This window comes from Bufo bufo, chromosome 1 (genome assembly GCF_905171765.1).
Source record: "Bufo bufo chromosome 1, aBufBuf1.1, whole genome shotgun sequence".
NCBI classification, from domain to species: domain Eukaryota; kingdom Metazoa; phylum Chordata; class Amphibia; order Anura; family Bufonidae; genus Bufo; species Bufo bufo.
In genome coordinates, this window is record NC_053389.1 from 499,020,628 (window position 1) to 499,043,715 (window position 23,088).

The 23,088-nt window shown below is 46.3% G+C and overlaps 1 protein-coding gene across 2 annotated transcripts in view; it reads right to left on the minus strand.

The window, feature by feature from the left end:
* The window catches only part of ANO6 (anoctamin 6), a 120,171-nt gene extending 97,470 nt beyond the window's left edge, over window positions 1-22,701 (minus strand). The window contains exons 1-2 of one of the 2 annotated variants that reach the window (XM_040410643.1): window positions 22,437-22,701; window positions 4,728-4,810 (exon numbers count right to left, since the gene is read on the minus strand). In XM_040410643.1, the coding sequence (XP_040266577.1) occupies window positions 4,728-4,810; window positions 22,437-22,503 (150 nt within the window). In that variant the 5' untranslated portion in view covers window positions 22,504-22,701. Of the gene's footprint in view, window positions 1-4,727; window positions 4,811-5,769; window positions 5,938-22,436 lie in introns of those variants that run through there. The other variant, XM_040410651.1, reaches the window with a different exon arrangement.
* Window positions 22,702-23,088: the final 387 nt, after the last annotated feature.

Consider the following 23,088-nt stretch of genomic DNA (forward strand, 5'->3'; position numbering starts at 1 on the left):
CCAAACACATGGCACGATGTGATCAGCTTTCAGAAAAGGACACGCCCGCTTGCTGGCACAAGCCTTTTAACCTGTAGCCGGTCCCTCCCCTCCTGGCATTTGCGAGGGGTCCACCCCCCTCTGCTGGGCTGGCAGCAAATGACCCACAAAACGCTTTAGGGTTCATAGCTCCAGGCCAGAAGGTCACAGGGAGATGGTTCTGGGACCAACGGATCCGCCTGGGTTCCGGCTACAAGTAGAGTCCAAACATGGTACTGTTAGTTGGTTTCTGTGGAGAGATATGTATATCTCCCTTCCATGGCATCCCACCAAACAAAGACCATGGGCATGTTCATCGTGGCCACCGGGACACAAATATATATCCGGTTTGCGCCTGTGATGGGCGGCGATTCATAATTCTTTATAAATCTCCGGTTCCATGCTGTCTGCTAGATTTGATTGAACTGGGGAATGGCTTAGACCCCCTGCAGGGAGGTTTTTCTACAGGATCCGCGCTGTCTGAATGGAGGTGTGAAATTTTTCGGCTATCTGGCTGGGACTTTGAAGCAGGGCCCTACTGTGGAGTTCACCACCTCTGCTATATTTCAGCAAATAGCGGGTGTGGGGACATGGCTGACAGTAAATATTAATCCATATTCTTCACACAACCTTTCTAGACAACACATGATGACCCAAGTTGTCTTGAAAGCTTGCTATTTAAAGCCATATTCTTATCAGCTTGATAAGTATTGAGCTATAAAGAGCGTTTATAAAAGGTCATGAGAACAGAGAATAGAGTTACACATGAGCTGTCTGATGATGGGATTCAAAGAAAACAGGCTGTGACAGCCTGCAAACAGAAGCGGTGGAGAAGCCAGAAGCGGCTGAACACTTTTAATAAAGACCAACTGATAAAATTTATGTTAAACTCAAAATGAGTAAAATGCAATCATAAACAAAATTGCCCCGAAGGTGTCCAAAGCCTTTAACATCACTTCTTTTATATTTGCTAGCCTATTATACCTGCATTGAGAGATATAAAACACAGCAAGAGGGTTCTGGATTGGACCAAAGACCTCGATTCATTCGACAATACAAACTGAAACAGGTCTGGGCTCTCAGACCCCTTAAAAAGTCAGCCACAGCTTAAGTGTCCATTAGTGTGCATAGCAGATTCATCCTTGCTTCCATTACAGTTTATTAGGACTCCTCAGCTCTCCAGAGTACAGGCCCTTTTACACAGGCAATGATCAAACAAGAGTTTGTTTCAGATCATTATCCAAATATAAACATCCAACCGATCAGCCGACAAATTAGCAAACTCTTGTTGAGTGATATATAGCTTTGTGGGGAAAGTAAAACTTTTAAGTTGTACATTGATATCTTTGCCTTTTCTAACTTAAGAGCAACCCCTTGAACAGCAATTAATATATGGGGAAGGTGTTATCACTGATTGATAGCATTCTCTGCGTAAGTGTGTATACATAGATAGCTATCAGTCACTGATAACAGCTCCCATGTGTACTGAGAGCTGTTCACCAGGATGGTCTTAAGTTAGGAAAAGCAGAGATATAAATGTATAAATTACAAGTTTTACTGAATCTTTTCCCACAAAAATATATCAATCTGCTCAGCTCCTCCTGCTCTATAAGATGCTGCCTGCAGATTGTACTGCATCTCGTGGTGACAGATTCTTTTTATGCCACATTTTCTCTGTATTCTAATGACCCCCATAAGCTTCTTTCCGGCAAACAGTGAGGACCGCCTAACTTTATAACACCTTTATATTTTGGGGTTTGTTCCCAATCTTAGTATTATTTATAGCTCAGAATGCTGATGAAGTAACAGGTAAAACAAGTAATACCTATAGAGACAAACACAAATGACAAAGAAAGACAGCATAAGGAAACAAGTGGGAGATGATGCACAACGGGTGGAGAGATCACACAGGCTTTGTAGAGGCACATTACTATGTAAGATGGGCAAGTCACGACATTGATAAGGACTGATGATCCCATTTGCCTCTTTTCTTGCCACTTCAGAAAAGTCTCCAGAAGCATGCGCCGCCCAAATTTTTTGCTTTTTAACATCACAATAGTGGTTTAGATGGATTTAGGATCTGGAAGCAGGTCCACCATTAGAACAGTGGGCAAAACTGCCATTCATCGTTCACGTGACCACCACAGCCAACCACCTGCCTAAGTGATCACATTTCGTTCATACACATGTAACCGCTGAGGCCAGTGATTGGCTGCAGCAGTCAGGAGACTGCTGCAGGCATAGCAGGGATCAGAGTAGCAGTGCAGGACAGCTTGGACATTTAAAAGTAAGACATCTTTTTATTGATTTTTCCCAGCCCCCTGCTATGGGCCAAGTTGTTAAAAATCTCAGAATACCCCTTCTTCATCATTGGTTAACTCGTCACCATCAGCGATACACAGATTACAGATATTGTGTGGTATGTTGGATCTATATGATCACACACAGGTTTGAAGTGGTTGAGGCCACTTCAAACATAAGAGAATGGGGAAAGAGAATGGTATAAACTCTGGAGTAGCTTGTGAGCATACCAGGATGATTCTTAAGCCAGAATACTACTTCTATGCTGAGACAAAGGTATGAGACCCCGCTCAAGTGTCTTATCTATGATCTTTGGTCCTTGGAAAGACCTGTGACTTGATATCCATGCTTGTTCTGCTAACAGTTATTTCTAAAGACACTCTTAAACATTCTGGCTTTGCCAAGTATCCTGAAAGAGGAGAGGAGAGAGTACTGCTGCCAGACATCTATAATAGGCAGCTTAGCTCCCCGAGAACAAAACGATTGGGCATGTTGGATTTCATCTGCCCTATCTATATCATCACTAACATCTGCCATTGGGGAAGGAGTTCCTATACACATTAAATGGTTGGTCGATTCATGTCGCCCGATCCTTTGGAAGCTCCCCATACACATGGGCCAACAATAAGCTGCTAATGTGCAAGGGGGCCTTAAAGAGGTTGTGCAGACAGTATATATTGATGACCTATCCTCAGGAAAGATCAATATCTGGTCGGCAGGGGTCCAACACCAGGCACCTCCGCTGATCAGCTGCTTGGAGAGAGGGCGGTGCTCCATTGGAGCACTGCTTCCTCTTCATTACACTGCCCATTGTGTCACTTGCACGGCGGTGCAGTGTACTTACTCCATACATTCCATTTTAATTAGGCTATATGCACACGACCGTTGTGTGTTTTGCGGTCCGCAAATCGCAGATCCGCAAAACACAGATGGCGTCCGTGCGCGTTCAGCAATTTGCGGTACGGCACAGACAGCCTTTAATATAACTGCCTATTCTTGTCTGCAAAGCGCGGACAAGAATAGGACATGTTATATTTTTTGCGGGGACAAAGGAACGGAGCAACGGATGCGGACAGCACACGGAGTGCTGTCCGCATCTTTTGTGGCCCCATTGAAGTGAATGGGTCCGCATCTGAGCCGCCAAAACTGCGGCTCGGATGCGGACCAAAACAACGGCCGTGTGCATGAGGCGTTACACTGTGCCGCCGAGAGGACAGTCAGTGTAAAGCCTCATTCACACGTCAGTGTTTTTGTCAGTGCTTTCCATCAGTGATTGTGAACCAAAACCAGGATTGGAGTTACACAGACATAAGGCATAAGGGAAAGATCCTGTCCTGTGTTTAGAGCCGCACCTGGTTTTGGCTCAACATCACTGATGCAAATCACTGACCAAACACAGACGTGGTGAATGAAGCATAATAGGAAGTAGCACTCACTGACTCTTCTTCAAATAGCTGATTAGGGGGGGTTCCGGGTGTCCTAAGGATAGTTCATCAACATATACTGCCTGCACAACATCTTTAAAGAGGTTTTCCGTTTTTCCTATATTGATGTCTTATCCTCAGAATAGACCATCAATATCAGATCGGCGGGGATCCAACTCCCATCACCTCTGCTGATTGGATGTTTGAAGAGAACACAGCGCTCATGTGAATGCTGCATTATATTCACTGTTTACAGCTCCTCCATACCATTCACTGGGACGGAGTGTAACTACAACTGCTCCTTCCCATTCAAGTGATGGGATGGAGGAGTTGTAATTACATCTGCTGCGATGTCGACAGCGAGCTGGTAAAGAGTGAAGAGAGTGCGTTATTTTCAAGTAGCTGATCGGCTGAGGTGCTGTGACCCCCGCCAATCTGATATTGATGACATCAATATGGAAAAAGCGGAGAACACCTTTAAAGATGTACCAAATTTACCACAGTAGTTCAGGCTGGACAATAAATTTGGGGCATGACCTGACAATTTTGAATAACTTTATACCATCTTGTGGTTGGCCTCACTTTCCAGCAGAATTTTTAGGCAAAATTTTCATACAATTTTAGGCAACGACCGTATGCATTTTGCGATATGCAAATTGTGCATCCGCAAAATACGGATACCGTCCGTGATGCATATGCATTTTTTGCAGACCCATTGACTTTAATGGGTCCGTGGTCCACATTTTGTGGCAAAGTATAGCACATGTTCTATCAGTTCCGCAAAAAGATAGAATATATGTCTGTAAAATGCAGCCCACGGATCCACTGAAGTCAATGGCTTCACAAAAAAGAAGAAGAAGTGGACGGCACATGGACCACATCCGGATCTGAAATTCTTCAGACCACAAAACATATACGGTTAAGTACAGTTAGCCTTGTGGCAAGGTCTGGGCACAAATACATTAATAAAGGTGGGAGAGTTACCATTTCTGCAGTATGAAGTCTGCATGCATTTTCTTGCATGGTTCCATAGGTTTGTAATACTGTTTGCTCCATTTCTTCAGACACTAAAATAAAAACAAGAGTTGTTAACCATGAAATCCCAGAATCCTGTCTGGTTTCTTAACAGACAGAATCTCTTCTGAAGCTTCCTTAGAACATAAATTAAATTGAGCCTAAAGGGGTTGTCGGATTTATAAAAAAAAAATAAAATAAATAAATAAAAAAAACATAATTAAAAGATAAAAGGCAGGGAGTTTGATAAAACAACAAAAAAAATTAATAAAAGCTATATCAACTGCAGCACTAATGTGCCCATAAACTGCACGCAACCGCTGCAGACAATCACTGGCCTCAGCGGTTTTTCATGCTGTATAAGGGCTCATGCCCAGGACCATATGTATTTTGTGGTCTGCAAAACACGGATCCGCAAAAAATACGGATGATGTCCATATGCATTCTATATTTTGCGGAACGGAACAGCTGGCCCCTAATGCAGACAATAATAAGACATGTTCTATTTTTTTGTGGAACAGACATTCGGAAACACAGTAAGTTCCAAATGGTTCCGCTTATGGGCCACAAAAAACAAAAACAAACCAAAAAAATAAAAAACTGCAGACACGGAAACCAAATACGTTCATGTGCATGAGCCCCAACGTTGAGGACAGGGCCTAGCTGGCGGTATATACAACGTCACTGCTGCATTTAAGAACATGACGTCATTTAGCAACCTCCCTGACTGACAGTATCTAATACACATTGAGGGAAACTTACCAAGACTGGTGTTCCCTGTGCGCCTGAGTGAGATGCACCTTATTTATTGAAAGGCAGATGCCTCTTCATAAATTAGGTGCATATCTGCCCTGCCGTGTGCCAGAGGCTGGCGCAGACAGCTATAACTTCTGCCCATTTTCTGACGTCAGAAAATGAAAATTTAAAAAGATTGCATTACACTATTTCCAAGTTCAACGGGTATACTATAGTGTAAATGTTGAAGGCCAGGCACAGATACCCTAATGCTTACATATAATCATATTTGCGTTGGAGGCTCTGTTACAAATCCCACGAGATTTGATGTAAAATCTATTCTTCCTGTCAAAAAGACAGGCACCACAATGGAAGTGGAAGGACCCTAAGTAATTAGTGTCCAATGGATGTCTATGGTATCCATCGTACAATGGATCCGGCAATGTGTCATGGTTTTCCTTATAAACAGAAACCAAAAAGCAGTTATGAACAGACCACATCTGACAGCCGTTCCTTAAAGGGGTTGTCCAGTTTCAGCAAAAAACAGGACAGTGGTGGAGAATAGACTACAATAGAAGAACTGAGCAGTAATTGCCTAATAGACCCAGCGCTAACGCTCCGGTTCTCCTGGCCGGGCTTTGTTTACTGGGCTGTAGCAGTGACATCATGTCAACATGTGATGTCACCTCTGCAGCTGGGTATAAAAATCCAATCAAGGGCCTCGATGATGCACCAAAGAGGCAGCGATTGGCTCCAGCAGTCACGTGTTGTAAACATTTCACTGCTGCAGCCAGGTAAACAGAGACCAGCCAGGAGAACCAGGGTGGCAGCAGTTCACAGTCTCTGGAAAAAAAAAAGTTGATAAGCTGGGCAGCCTTTGGTAATTGAGCCTTTAAAGGACTTGTTGGCAGCTACCATTTAAGCTAGTTTTCTAACTATAGATATTAAGAGGATCCCTTCGGGCCAGAGGCATATTATTACAGGGTACCTTACAAAAAGACTCAAGACCATCAATTAAAATTACTACATTTATTACACAGTAAAAAAAAAATACATAGACACCCCTTTAGTCAGGACTTTAATAAAACGGTATGTTTTCTGGTTTGAATAAGAATGGCTTATGGTTTATATGAATGTATGTGCACAGGCCATGTATGAAAGCAGCTGTTCGTTCATACAGTCCCCAAAATCTGAGCTCTACTGCAGAATTTAGGCCTCATGACCATTTTGAGGTCTGCAAATTGTAGATCCACAAGACACGGATGTGGTCCATGTGCTGTCCGCAATTTATTTTCAACGGGCCTGTGATCTGCATTTTGAGGACATGGGGCCAGATTTATCATTAGCTCAGGTCAGAATAATGGAGTGAAAAAGTCCCAAAAAAGTCCCAAACGCTAAAACTGCGCACAAATTTGCGACTTTTTTCTGCTCTGCACTATGCTCGCCAGTTTTCTGAAAGTGGGCGTGTCTTCTTATGTAAATGAATCTCTAGACAGATTTACTATTGGGACTATTTAAAAAAGTCGCAAAAAAGTCCCAATTTCACTCCAGTGAGGACCATGCTTATCTTATGAGACTTTTTAATAGAACGTGCGACTTTTTCATAAAAACGTGCGACTTTTTCGTAAAGATGTGCGACTTTTGTAAAGCTGCTTACTGACGGATAAACTGCTACCGTCAAACCACATTTATTACAGTCTTAAAGGGCCGATCATAAATCTGACTTGGCTAAAACTGACTTTAGCCATATGTGAAAGTGGAGTGAGCCGTCAGAGGAATGATAAATCTGGCCCATAGTCTATCTTTTTGCCGGAAGGACATACGGATGCGGAAAGCATATTGATGATCCATGTGCTTTCCGCATCCATAGTTCCATTCTGCAAAAAGAGAGCATGTCCCATACTTGTCTGCAAAATGCAGACGCATCGACGTCAATGGGTCCGCAAAATAGATGCTGTTGTGTGCATGGGGCCCTAAGTAGAACATTTTTTTTTTTTTTACAAAGTTAAAGCACTTTTAGTGAAGAATTAAGCCTCATGCACACGTCCGTGAAACACGGAGTGTAAGAGAGCACGGCATCATTGGTTGCTATGATCTATACTAGTGTATTACTGTACTGCAGCAGCAGGAAGCACACGGCGTCATACCAACCAATGACGCCGTGCGCTCCTGCACTCAGAAGAAATCCAGGCCGGTATCACACGGTCCGTGTTTCACGGACGTGTGCATGAGGCTTAATTCTTCACTAAAAGTGCTTTAACTTTGTAAAAAAAAAAAAAATGTTCTACTTAGGGCCCCATGCACACAACAGCATCCATTTTGCGGACCCATTGACGTCGATGCGTCTGCATTTTGCAGACAAGTATGGGACATGCTCTCTTTTTGCAGAATGGAACTATGGATGCGGAAAGCACATGGATCATCAATATGCTTTCCGCATCCGTATGTCCTTCCGGCCAAAATGTATATTTTAAATATCCAAAAGGGCCTAGCTTAGAGGGGCCTGCTTAACAGGAGGGGCATGGCATATGCCAATGTGTGTCAAAACTGCACCAACCTTTAGGTAGTGTAAAGTTATAAAAAAAGCAAGCATGCCTAGCAAATGTATCAGTCACTGGGATAAATCCAGTTCATCCTTTTAACTGCCTGACATTACACAGCATTAGTAAAATTACCCCGATGCCTTCTCCTATATTAGAAAACACAATCCCTAATTAACCCCTTGACGACTGCCCAATGACTAGATACATCCCCCGTGCAGATAGCACATATATAAAGTCAAGCAGCGCTTTAATTCCAGCGCTGCAGGTTGCTAAGAGATGATGTTAGTAAACTGATTAAAGTCAATTTACTGTATTATTTTCACTTAGGCTACTTTCACACTTGCGGCAGGACGGATCCGACATGCTGTTCACCATGTCGGATCCGTCCTGCGGCTATTTCGCCGTGCTATTGACTATAATGTGGACGGGGGCGGAGCTCCGGCGCAGCACGGCGAAAGCCGCCGGACTAAAAAGCCTGACATGCAGTAATTTTAGTCCGGCGGCCTTTCGCCGTGCACCGCCGTAGCTCCGCCCCGTCCCCATTATAGTCAATGGGGACGGAGCGGCGGTCCGGCGAAATAGCCGCAGGACGGATCCGACATGGTGAACAGCCTGTCGGATCCGTCCTGCCGCAAGTGTGAAAGTACCCTTATAACATAGTTATAAAGGAAAATAATAGCATTCTTACTTAGTACAGAATGCTTACTAAAATGTCGATTGAGGGGTAAAATAAATAAATAAATAAAAATAAACTCACGTCATCCACTTGTTCCCACAGCCAGCATAGTCTTCTTTCTTTTTCTTTCAGGACCTGCAAAAGGACCTTTGATGACGTAATCGCGCTCACCACGTGAGCGCCATCAAAGGTTCTTTTGCAGGTCCTGAAAGAAGAAAAGAGACTGTGCCGGCTGCGCTAACAACAGGATGAGGAGAGTTAATTTATTTTTTAACCCCTCAAGCAAATTGCAGGCCGCAATGCACGAACACCAACCGTGGGGCAGCCGTAGCGGATCGCGGACTCATTCACTTTAATAGGTCCGCGATCCACCCGTTCCGCAAAAAGATAGGACATGTTCTAACTTTTTGCGGAACGGAAGTACGGGACGAAACCCCACGGGTTCCGTTCGGCACCATTCCGCATCTCCGGATTTGCACACCCATTCAAGTGAATGGGTCCGCATTCGTGATGTGGAATGCCCACGGAACGGCGCCCCCGTGTATTGCGGATCCGCAAATGTGGTCTGCAATACGGCCACGGAGCGCACACGTTCGTGTGAAAGAGGCCTCAGGCTTTCTCCTGCTCGCTAAATTACACATTATATGGTGTGTAAAAAGATATTAGTAACTACAATAAGAAACACTGTGATATTGATGTAACAATTACATGTTAGATAACTTTCTTGCCCTGGAATACAATATTTATGCGGCGTTGGTCTAGATTCCCATATGCAATGTGCTGACGTATCCCTTAGAACAGCTAAAAGGCATAGTTACACCCTCAAGTAGAAATGCAAACATTTACTATTCCATTTGTACAACCTAATATACTGCATGCCCTCCCATCTTCTGGATGATGCACGTAACACAATCTATGTCCTCCTAATTGACATTTATGAGGTCACCAGACCTCCAGCATCTGATTAAACCATTATTAAATTCAAACACATGTTCTACAACCAAGCCAGCTCACTGGAGACAGACGCATTGATTCTCCAGTTGTCCCAACCATTTATGCTCAATCAATCCACCCACCGACACCTTCTACCTCAAAAGGGGCTCTCTAGGTTCAAACTCTTACTGACCATTGATGGTAAGTGGCCAGAGACTAATGAAAGGAGTATACTGGTTACCAGTATAGAGATAACTGTCAGATCAGAACACAGGGATGAATGGAGCAGGAACTGCGCATATGCACTTCCACCGCATTCATACTCCATAGGACTGCTGGAGATAACCGGGACTTTACTGGCAGACTAGGACTTCACTGAAATCCTTGCTTAAATTATTTTTCTCTTACAATTTTCTATATCTAAACAGAATATCTTAGTGCGGAAAATAGCCAGTGAGCTGATGCAGATTCCTCTGCTGCAGTACTGACATATCCTGATGGAAGAGAATAATGCTGTGGAGCCACTAGTCGGGGAACCCGGCTAAGGCTACTTTCACACTGGCGTTTTGGCTTTCCGTTTGTGAGATCCGTTCAAGGCTCTCACAAGCGGTCCAAAACGGATCAGTTTTGCCCTAATGCATTCTGAATGGAAAAGGATCCGCTCAGAATGCCTCAGTTTGCCTCCGTTCAGTCTCCATTCCGCTCTGGAGGCGGACACTAAAAAGCAGCTTGCAGCGTTTTGCTGTCCGTCTGACGAAACTGAGCCAAACGGATCCGTCCCCATTGACTTACATTGTGTGTCAGAACGGATCCGTTTGGCTCAGTTTCGTCAGACGGACACCAAAACGCTGCTTGCAGTGTTTTGGTGTCCGCCTCCGGAGTGGAGACTGATCAGAGGCAAACTGAGGCATTCTGAGCGGATCTTTTTCCATTCCATTTCACTGGCACAATAGAAAACGGATCCGTCCCCCGTTGACTTTCAATGGTTTTCAAGACGGATCCGTCTTGGCTATGTTACAGATAATACAAACGAATCCGTTCTGAACGGAGGCAGACGGTTGCATTATCTGAACGGATCTGTTTGTGCAGATCCATGACGGATCCGCACCAAACGCTAGTGTGAAAGTAGCCTAAGTCTTTAGGACATCAGGCAGACCACTCCTATTTTACTCTGAGTAGCCTGTCGCTTAACGCCCTTTTACAGATTATTGGGGACGAACATTTGTACAAATGCTCGTTCCGGATAAATCCGCCTGTGTAAAGGTGCCACTGATCGGGCAAAACAACCGCTTGTGTGGACACCTAAACCATAGTTTGTGGGCAGAGAATCTAAATCGCACTCAGCCCAGAAACTATGACTATATGAGGACCAGCGATTGTTCATACATACAGTGGAGGGGATCACTGCATGTAAATAAGCGGTCTCCTCCACTGATGAGCAGGCAGTTGGGAAGGATCGCCTGCCCCACCAGGACCTGTAAATCAGCTTTTAGACTGACATTACAGATAACAATCTTAAAAGTTAAGCTTCAGCAGCATTTTTCTGGATTTCTCACCGGACTCCTGAGATTTGTCTAGTCTTAACCAAATGATACTTTGTAATAATACTATTTCCACAGTGATCTGAAGTTGTTACATTCTTTACATGGACATTTCTGCTGCGTTTCCACTTTCAGGTTGTGGATTCAAAAAGAGAAGTTTCAATTTTTCCTTTATATGAGCCATTTGCGGATCCATCTAACAAATGCATTGAAACAACGGATCCGTCTCTCCGGTGTCATCCGGTAAAATGCATCCGGTATTTTTTTGGGGCATTTTTAAAGGTCTGTGCATGCGCAGACCGGAAAACTGGATCTGTTTTGCCGGAACACTTGGTGCCGGATCCGGCATTAATGCATTTCAATGGTAAATATGTGTTCCGGAATTCTGGGAAGAGAAAATACCGCAGCATGCTGCGGTATTTTCTCCGGCCAAATTTGGTAAGAGGGACTGAACTGATGCATCCTGAACAGATTGCTCTCTATTCAGAATGCATTAGGATAAAACTGATCAGTTCTTTTCTGGTATTGAGCCCCTAGGACGGAACTCAGCACAGGAAAAGAAAAACGCTAGTGTGAAAGTAGCCTTATTTACAGAGCAGGACACCATGAGGTCAAGTAAAGAATAAGAAGACACTAAGGGGATATTACTAAAAAGGACAAAATACTATAAAAGATTTCAAGGAAGAAATACAAGGTTAGAAAAGTCACTACTGACATCAAAAACAGTATGTGCACATTTGTAAGTAATTAGAAGGTACCGCTGGCACACAGCGTCCAGAGCCTTGACAGCCTGGCATTACCTGACATATCTCCCTATCCCCGGGCTCCAGCATTCGTAGAGCTCCCCTTCATGGCAGTCACAGCACAGTGCCCCTTCCTTCTACTAGTAACACTTGTGTCCTCCAGTTTTCCTTTAATCTTACAATGAACACGTCTCTTCACCAATTCTAGGAGACGTCCCCCTCCACTTGTTCAGTAGAGCCCCTTCCAGAGTAGGCAGTCCCAACAAGTCTCCTTCACGCCCCCACCTTCTACTGTCTGGAAGCTCTATACAATGTAGCCTCCTGCTGACAGCACAGCCATGTGAAGTCTGCTGTGCCAAGGGTGGTCTGGGGCTGCTATCAGAAAGCATCCAGCTCACTAGAATAATGTGCCATCTGCCAGCTTCAGGATAGGCACCTGCTTGTCAAGGGCAATTTTGTAGCCATCATGATGACAAAGTTTCGCTTAGGGTACTTTCTTTTCCGGTATTGAGTTCCGTCCTAGGGGCTCTATACCGGAAAAGAACTGATCAGTTTTATCCCCATGCATTCTGAATGGAGAGTAATCCGTTCAGTTTGCATCAGGATGTCTTCAGTTCAGTCTTTTTGACTAATCAGGACGGAGATAATACCGCAGCATGCTACGGTTTTATCTCCGGTGAAAAAAACTGAAGACTTGCCTGAATGCCGGATCCGGCATTTTTCCCCATAGGAATGTATTAGTGCCGGATCCGGCATTCAAAATACAGGAATGCCGGATCTGTCCTTCCGGTCTGCGCATGCACAGACCGGTAAGAATGTGAAGAAAGATACAAGACGGATCCGTCTGTCCGCATGACAAGCGGAGAGACGGATCCGTTCTTGCAATGCATTTGTGAGACGCATCCGCATCCGGATCTGTCTCAAATGCTTTCAGTCACATCCAGATCGGCGGATCCGGCGGGCAGTTCTGATGACGGAACTGCTTGCCGGATCACACTGCCGCAAGTCTGAAAGTAGCCCAAGCCATGTCTTAACGTTCTGCTGCTCCAGTGTCAGGACACAAATCATTTTCTATGGGTGGCAACATTTACCTGTAAAATGCCATAGGCAAAATAATATTTTTGGGGTCCCAACATTTTTGTGTAAACTGAGACACACACATCATGGTTTTCAAGAATCACAGCAAAACAATAAAGCGGTTCTACACCTTTTGATTACTGATGATCTATCCTTTGGATAGATGATCAGCATCTCATTTGTGGGGGTCTGACACCCGGACCCCCGTCGATCAGCCGTCTCAGAAGGCAGTAGCGCTGCAGCCTCCTCGCCGTTTCCCTCAGACCCAGTGACGTCACGACTATTATCACTGGCCTTGGCGCAGCTGAGACCCAATGAAGTGAACGAGGCTGAGCCACACCTAGGCCAGTGATAATAGTCATGGCGTCACTGGCCTGCCGGAAACAGCGCTACTGCCTTCTCAAACAGCTGAGCGGTGGGGGTCCAGGGGGTCAGATACTGATGATCTATCCAAAAGATGCAGAACCCCGGACATATCCCCATCTTCCCCCACTCAGCCCATCTGTCACGAGCATCTTGCCCTGCTCTGTATCGCGGGGACGTACCGGGCTCTCCATGGGTAAGCTGGGGTACTGCAGATGTCACTGGCACTAATGGACAGGCTTTAGCGCTGCCCTAGCCGGTTCGGCAGTGTTAGAAATCTAAACAAACAGCCCTTGTCCTGCACAATAGAGCGCAGAGCAAGGGAGAGCGGATTGCGTAAGGATTTTCGTGCAGAAAACCCATGATAATACAGGGCCAGCTAAGTAGATTAGATTTGCAAAATGTCATGTACACGGTGTGGGTACAGACCAGGCGTGTGGTTTTGAAATCAGAGGTATGTCAGTTGTCTGTGAGATCTGGGGCAAATTCACAACAAAATGCATGTGTAAAAAAAAAAAAAAAAAAAAACAGTTTGATGTGGAAATGCAGAAAAAGGAAAGTGGAAAATCTGCATAAACGACACTGCCGTGTGCATATACCGTACCACAGTGACGGAACGGATCCTCTGCACCATCTCTGTAAATGCATATTTTCCTAAGGTCTCATAGACACGACCGTATTTTGGATCCGCATTTGATCTGCATATCGCACACATTCATTTCCACAAATAATCCGGACAGCACATGGATGTCATCCGTGTGCTGTCCGCACCTGTGCGCCTGTTCCACAAATAATGGAACATGTCCTATTCTTGTCGGTTTTGCTCTATTGGGTAAATGCAGCATGCACAAGGCCTATAGCAGTATTTTTCAGATTTGCGGACCTATGGTTGTGTGCATGTAGCCTAGCCCTGGAGTGGACCAGACTGCAGCATCATCCCCCCTCCTTACGCCATGAGCGATACGGATGGGGTCAGGATCTGTTATGGGAAAGGCCTAATGCACACTGGCGTTGTTTTGGTCCGCATCCGAGCCGCTAAAACTGCACTGTCCGCATCCGTTGCTCCGTTCCGTGGTCCGCCAAAAAAATATAACCTGTCCTATTCTTGTCCGCTTTTTGCGGACAAAAATAGGCAGTTATATTAATGGCTGTCTGCGCCGTTCCACAAATTGCAGAACGCACACGGACGCCATCCGTGTTTTGCGGATCTGCGGTTTGCGGACCGCAAAACACACAACAGTCGTGTGCATTAGGCCAAAAACTGACAGTTTTGCACACAACTTGAATCGGTTTTGTCTGCGATTGTGTTCAGCGTTTCAGTTTTGTCCCCCATACGCATCAGTTTTTGATGAGAGTCAAAAAAAACACTCAACATTTCCTAGCAACCATCAGTGAAAAACGCATTACATCCGGATAACTTCCATTTTCCATGCATGGGCTGTGCGAAAACCGCACAATATAGAACACGCTGCAATTTTTCCTGAATGCAAAGATGAGGAGTGAAAAACGACGCTCATGGACCCAGGCCAAAATACGAATTTTGGTTGGCCCCATTCAAATGAAGGGAACTGATGTTCAGTCACAGAAACTTCTGCAACGAGGTATATGCCCTGAATGCACACACAGTGAACACTGCCTGGTGTCTATGGGCGGCCCAGCTGATCTTTAGGAGGTCTGGCGTACAATGAGGACAGCTACATTACTAAGGGCACATGCACACGGACGTATTTTCTTTCCGCTTCCATTCCGGTTTTTTTTTTGCAAATCGTATCCGGAACCCTTCACTTTAATGGGGCTGTAGAAAATACAGAAGTTACTTAGTGTTCAGTCCGTTTACGTTTGTCCACATGGCCGTTCCGTTTTTTGCGTTCCGTATATGGTCCGTATTCGGAACCATTCATTTCAATAGGTCCGCAAAAAAACCTGAATGTACTCCGTATGCATTCCGTTTCCGTATTTCCGTTCCAAGATAGAACATGTCCTATTATTGTCCGCATAACGGACAAGGATAGTACTGTTCTATTAGGGGCCAGATGTTTCGTTCCGCAAAAAACAGAATGCACACGGATGTCATCCGTATTTTTTGCGGACCGCAAAATACTGAAAAAGTCATACACCGTCATGTGCAATTGTCCTTATTGTCCGCAAATCACGAGGCCCCATTCAAGTAAAAAAAAAAAAAAAAAAAAAACACACAGAATGCACACGGAACTAGAGTTGTTGCGATACCAATTTTTTTTCGATACTAGATACCATGCGAAAAAAAAAAAAAAAAAGCCACAGGATTACACGGCTGGGGCTCCGATCAGAAGCTGCCACTGCCACCAATAAGGCCCCTTTCACACGGGCGAGTTTTCCGCGCGGGTGCAATGTGTGAAGTGAACGTATTGCACCCGCACTGAATACCGACCCATTCACTTCTATGGGGCTGAGCACATGAGCGGTGACTTTCACGCATCACTTGTGCGTTGCGTGAAAATCGCAGCAGGCCCCATAGAAGTGAATGGGGGTGCGTGAAAACCGCAAGCAAGTGCGGATGCTTAGTACAATAGGGGCTGGAGGGATTAAAAAAAAATTAAAAATAATTTAACTCACCTTAATCCACTTGTTCGCACAGCCGGCATCTCTTCTGTCTTGTTCTGTGAGCAATAGGACCTTTGATGACATCACTGTGTTCATCACATGATCCATCACCATGGTGATGGATCATGTGATGGACCATGTGATGGACCATGTGATGAGCGCAGTGACGTCATCAAAGGTCCTATTGCTCACAGATGAAGACAGAAGAGATGCCGGCTGCGCGAACAAGTGGATTAAGGCGAGTTAAATTATTATTTTTAATTTTTATTTATTTTTTTAACCCCTCCAGCCCTATTGTACTATGGATTCTGTATTCAGAATGCTATTATTTTCCCTTATAACCATGTTATAAGGGGAAATAATACAATCTACACTACAACTAACCCAAACCTGAACTTCTGTGAGGAAGTTCGGGTCTGGGTACCACAGTCAGTTTTTTATCACGCGTGTGCAAAACGCATTGCACCCGCGCGATAAAAACGGAACGCAATCGCAGTCAAAACTGACTGCAATTGCATACCTACTCGCGCGGGTTTGCCGCAATGCACCGGGACGCATCCGGACCTAATCCGGACACGCCCGTGTGAAAGAGGCCTGAGGGGTAGGAGAGAGGACCCTGTGGCCACTGCCACCAATATTTTAATACGGGATGGGGGGGGGGGCCGGCGCACTGTGCCACCAATGATTTTAATGGGGTGGGGGGGTTGAGGGGGGAGGGCGCACTGTGCCACCAATGATAATTACCCCTTAATGCGATTCTGCTACCGGCACCCGCCTCCTGTATTATGTGTTAAAGTCTACTTTTCCTGGGTCCAGACTTTAAGTATTAGGCTACACAGAGCGGCGCCCAGCGATATCCCAGCACTTACTATTAGTCCTGGGCGCCGCTCAGTTCGCCCGCAGTGCCCCATTACTGTCTCCTCTCCTGCTCCATATGCTAATTACTATCGGAGCAATGGGGAGGAGACATCAGCTTCTCAAGTGGGCGTTCCTTCTCCCTGGCTGTAGCGCTGTCCAATCGCAGCGCAGGGAGAAGGAACGCCCACTAGAGAAGCTGATGTCTCCTCCCCATCGCTCCGATAGTAATTGGCATGTGGAGCAAGAGAGGAGACAGTAATGGGGCACAGCGGGTGAACCTCCTCTGTGTAGGAAAAGTCGTATCATTAGTGGCGCAGTGCGCCCGCCCCTCTCTTCTCATTGGTGGCAGCGGCAGCACAGGGGGAGGGAGAGACTGCTTCCTTCTCCCCTGTGCTGCTGAGAGAACATGAGCGCGCTGAGAGCTGCACGCTCATGTCCAGAGATACTAGACTGCGCAGCAGAGCAGCCCAGTATCGAAAAAATGGAAATCCCGGTATCGTATCGATACCGGGACAAAAGTATCGATTGGGTATCGAAATTTCGATACCCGCAACAACCCTACACGGAACACATCCGTAGGTCATCCGTATTTTGCAGATCCATACTGTAGAAATGCTATGCCCAGCCCATATTGCTCATGTGTTTGGTGATTAATAAGTTACTGTTTCTGTATACGATCCGCAAAAAACATCAAATACGGAAACCATACGGATATGTCTTGTGCAATAACAGAACGGAAGAGTACTTAAGGCTACATGCACACGACCGTATCTGTTTTGCGGTCCGCAAATTGCGGGTCCGCAAAAAAATAAAAATAAAAAAATAAATACATTTTAAAAAGTGACGACATCCGTATGCCATCCGTTTTTTTTGCGGATCCATTGTAACAATGCCTAAGGCTACTTTCACACTGGCGTTTTGAATTCTGGATTCAATGGATGCGGACACCAAATAGTTTTGGTGTGCGCCTGGCGATGAGGAGCCAAACAGATCCGTCCTGACTTACAATGTAAGTCAATGGGAGCGGATCCGTTTTCCCTGACAATATGGTGCAATTGAAAACGGATCCATCCCCCATTGACTTTCAATGTAAGTCAGGACGGATCCGTTTTGACTTTGTTCGGACACAATCGTTTGCATTATAGGTGCGGATCCGTCTGTGCAGAAACCAGACGGATCCACACCTAACGCAGGTGTGAAAGTAGCCTAAAACGGACAAGAATAGGACGTGTTCTATTTTTTTTTTTGCGGGGCTACGGAACGGCCACGCTGATGCGGACAGCACACGGTGTGCTGTCCGCATTTTTTGCAGACCCATTGAAATGAATGGGTCCGCATCCTATCAGCAAAAAAAAAACTGAACGGACACGGAAACAAACAAAGTGCGTGTTCATGTAGCCTAAATCAGAGAGAGAAAAAAAAACACACTCAGATACGGAACAACAGTGAAAAATGGACTGCAAAACAACAACGGTTGTGTGAATGAGCCCTAATGCTGTGTACACAGTACCTGTACTCCAGGTTTATCCACTGGCACACACATTCATCCCTTTATTTGACTTCTAGGAGGTAACGGCACAGTTTATAATAAAACAGGGGGGTCATGCAGCGTTCTATCACTTTCTTCCGCACATTTCGATCCTGGCCTGTGTAATTTTACACTATATGGTAGCTGATCTTATCACATTACAGGAAGTGCAGAATCGTCAGGTTACGCCCCAAATAACAGACAAGTCTGGATAAGTATAGCACATTAGTACAGGAGCAACCGTCTCTGAATCACACACCCGCCTCTAGTCCCCAAAAAAAAAAAATAGTCCAATTGCACAATCCCAGGCTGAAATATAACGGGATCCTGAGTAAAACCCAGCTCAGCTCTTATTACAAAGGTGGAGTCAGCTGTTTGGAATTCCTCTGGACTCCTCAGCGCCGAGCAGTTTACTGTTAGACATGGCCGATGCCTTATCTTCACAGGTACAGGCTACGCAGGAGTGTTTCTTCCAGCCAAAGTCATGTCATGAAGAACACTGAAGGAAATGGATCCAAACTGGTGGAAAGTAGAACTGGCTTAGTTGCCCAGAGCAACCAATCAGATTCCACCTTTCATATTACAAAGGGAGCTGTGAAAAGTGAAAGGTGGAATCTGATTGGTTGCTCTGGGTGTTCCTTTGCACCAGTTTTGATAAATCTCGCCTTCCTGTGCGATATACTGTACATTTATAATGTAACTTGTTTCTAGTAACTGCATGGGGATGTGTATGGAAACATGTTACATCTAGGTGGGCTGTCCATTTTCAGGCCATTATATCTAATATGTTGATATTTCGATCACTTTGTCCATACAGTACCCACCTGGCAGATAAGGGGGTACGACTATCGAATAAGCCAATCACCAGGGTGTCCAGCCTGAGAAGAGGAGTGGGTACCAGGTGAGAATCATTTCATATAAAATCATTGCACCCAATTACGTGCACATGGCGGAATTTGCCATTGGAATCTTGGTATGGACAACATGCCAAAATTCCGGAGGCAGCCAGGGGGCGCCTGCCTCCCATTGCTGGAGTTCATGGGCCAGCTGTTTAAAGCCACGACTCCATCAACAGGGAGCATGTCCTTTATAAGTGCAGCGGCCAAACGGTTAAACTGCATGTAAAACATGCCCCTATTTTAGCTTTGTGTCCAATCCACATTTTGTGAGGATCACACGTGGACTCATTCAATTCTATGGGACTGCAAAAAATGCAGACAGCACAACATGGATGTCATGCATGTGCTGTCCACATCCGTGTGGGCGTTCCGGAATTTAAAGGAACATGTCCTATTCTTGTCTGCTTTGCGGACAAGAATAGTCATTCGAAAAAATGTGGCATTGTGGTTTGCAGACCGCAATATACATACGATCGCGTTCACGAGCCCTTAGGGTGCTATTAGGGTACTTTCTCACTAGTGTTATTCTTTTCCGGCACTGAGTTCCGTCCTAGGGGCTCAATACCGGAACAGAACTGATCAGTTTTATCCTAATGCATTCTGAATAAAAGAGCAATCCGTTTATGATGTCTTCAGTTCAGTCTTTTTGACTTTTCAGGACAGAGATAATACCGCAGCATGCTACGGTTTTATCGCCGTCCAAAATTCCGGAACACTTACTGGAATGCCGGATCCGGCATTTTTACCCATTGAAATGCATTAATGCCGGATCCGGTCCAGAGTGTTCCGGCAAAACGGATCCGGCATTGCGGTCAGCGCATGCTCAGATCGGAAAAAAATAAAATAAATGCCGGATTTGATTTTCCAGATGACACCGGAGAGACGGATCCGCCATTTCAATGCATTTGTCATACTGATCAGGATCCTGACCCGTCTGACAAATGCCATCACTTTGCATACGTTTTGACGGATCCGGCAGGCAGTTCCAGCGACGGAACTGCCTGCCGGAATCCTCTGCCGCAAGTGTGAAAGTAGCCTAACATGTGTGGCTGAGCCACGGGTACAGCATGTGGATCCCTGCCAGACTGCACCCATTATTGTCATTATGCAGGACGGAAAACAAAATCCTGTCGACAGGTCCTGCATAACAGAAACCAGACGGATCCGTTATGCTGCCCATAGACTTCTATTATGACTGATCAGAACTGAATGCCTCTTAAAGGCTTCCGTTTTGCATTCCGTCTATGAATCCCGTTATAAATTGAACCCATAACGGACTATCCTAACGCAAGTGCGAACCTGGCCTAATCCCGTTGTGATCAAGAAATCGTTCTTCCCCTCTCAGTCCTCCTAATGACGTGCACAAGCCCGGCAGTCCTGTATGCCAATGTCCATCTGCTCTGCTATACAGCAGCCCGGCAGTCCTGCTATGCCAGTGCCCATCTGCTCTGATATACAGCAGCCCGGCAGTCCTGCTATGCCAGTGCTTATCTGCTCTGCTATACAGCAGCCCGGCAGTCCTGCTATGCCAGTGCTTATCTGCTCGGATATACAGCAGCCCGGCAGTCCTGCTATGCCAGTGCCCATCTGCTCTGATATACAGCAGCCCGGCAGTCCTGCTATGCCAGTGCTCATCTGCTCGGATATACAGCAGCCCGGCAGTCCTGCTATGCCAGTGCCCATCTGCTCTGCTATACAGCAGCCCGGCAGTCCTGCTATGCCAGTGCTCATCTGCTCGGATATACAGCAGCCCGGCAGTCCTGCTATGCCAGTGCTTATCTGCTCGGATATACAGCAGCCCGGCAGTCCTGCTATGCCAGTGCTCATCTGCTCGGATATACAGCAGCCCGGCAGTCCTGCTATGCCAGTGCCCATCTGCTCTGCTATACAGCAGCCCGGCAGTCCTGCTATGCCAGTGCTCATCTGCTCGGATATACAGCAGCCCGGCAGTCCTGCTATGCCAGTGCTTATCTGCTCGGATATACAGCAGCCCGGCAGTCCTGCTATGCCAGTGCCCATCTGCTCTGCTATACAGCAGCCCGGCAGTCCTGCTATGCCAGTGCCCATCTGCTCGGATATACAGCAGCCCGGCAGTCCTGCTATGCCAGTGCTCATCTGCTCGGATATACAGCAGCCCGGCAGTCCTGCTATGCCAGTGCCCATCTGCTCTGCTATACAGCAGCCCGGCAGATCCGGACTAGGACTATTCAGGGAACGCAGAACCTCTCAGGCAAATTGTAGGGGAGGCAAGCGAATTTGACAAAAAGAAACACACATTTAGAATCAGCGTGGGTCGCACCTTGCATGACCTCTGACTGATGGGTTACAGGTGGTGACAGATTCATTGGCACAGACTACGACAGAATCATTTGTTACCATAAGGGTCCATTCACACGTTCGTAGTGTATTGCAGATCCACAATAGACCCATCCGGCACCCCCATAGAACTGACTATTCTTGTCAGCAATTGCAGACAAGAATAGGACAGGTTCTATTTTTTTCAGAAGCCGCGGACCGGAAGATCGGCGGTGCGCTCCAGAAATGCGGATAGCACACTGTGTGCTGTTCGCATCCATTCCATCCCTATAGAGAATAAATGGGTCCGCACAATTGCCGGGTGCTCTACTGTCTACGGGCATGTGAATAGCCCCAAAGACTGTGATGGTTTGGAAAACGTCCATGTGACAGCCCTTTTTCACTGCCATAGGGCTCATGCACAAGACCGTATTTGCTTTCCGCGCCCGTTGCTTTATTTTGTAGCCCGTATGTGGAACCATTCGCTTCAAAGGGTCCTCAAAAAAATAAAATAATAATAATACATAGGGTGGTGTGCATGAGCCCTTAGGCTGGGTTCCCATGTAGCGGTAGTGTGCCACACCGCCAACTTGGACAGTGTATTGCAGATTGCTCAGATAGACTGGCGCTGCACACTACCACTACATGTGAATTGTGCCTAAGCTGAGGACTGGGGGGCTCCAGGAGGGGGGCTTCCAAATCCAGCTGGAGGGAATCAGTGCAGGAATCTGATATCCGGCAGGGTATGCCCTTTACTGCTCAGGGCATACTGCCACATACACGGGCACCGCCACAGAGTTGGCTCTGAACTTCTGACAGACCCAATAATCCCGCGTTCTCTCCTCAAACTCCTACCACAAGTCAGCCGCGGGCACAACCCGGCACACAGCGGGCACACCACCCACCTATCATCTCCCCGTCCTCTGACATTTCGTCCAGCTCCAGGGAGGTCTCGTCGCTCGGGAACGCCATGGTGAGAGGCGCAGGATGTGAGCGCTCCTCCTCCGCAGTCTCAGGGTGTTGTCTCCGGACTAGTTGGCGGGAGGCTTCTTTCCGTAGTTGGGGGCACCGGCCGTGCTGCTATGCCCGCTGCTCAGCTCTAGCTGAGGGGTAAATACCAGTGCGGGGCAGTGCGCACAGGGCTGGGGGAGGGGCCGGGCTCAGCCCTCGTGTGTGAGGAGCCTGGAAGATGCTCGAGGAGGCGCTAGAGACGTCATTCCTGCTGCCTCCAGGCTCCTTCTGTAGTAGAGTACCCGCAGGTGCCCCTACCACAGGGTGGCTGCCCTCTAGCTCCCCCTGCTGTCAGTGCCAGGCAGCCGGCTGTCCCAATACCTGCCTCTACTGGGTTCCTGCTTTAGTACATCTGTAGAAATAGGTTGTCTCTTTTTACCTAGAAGTTATGGCTAAAATACCAGAAGCCCAGAGAAGCTGCTCTGCCAAGGTATTAGCTCTCATGGACACAACCACAAAGGATAGTAAAGGGGTTAGGTCATCAGTATCTGATCAGAGGTGGTCCTACACCTGGGACCCTCCCCTACAAGCTGTGTGAGAAGGCAG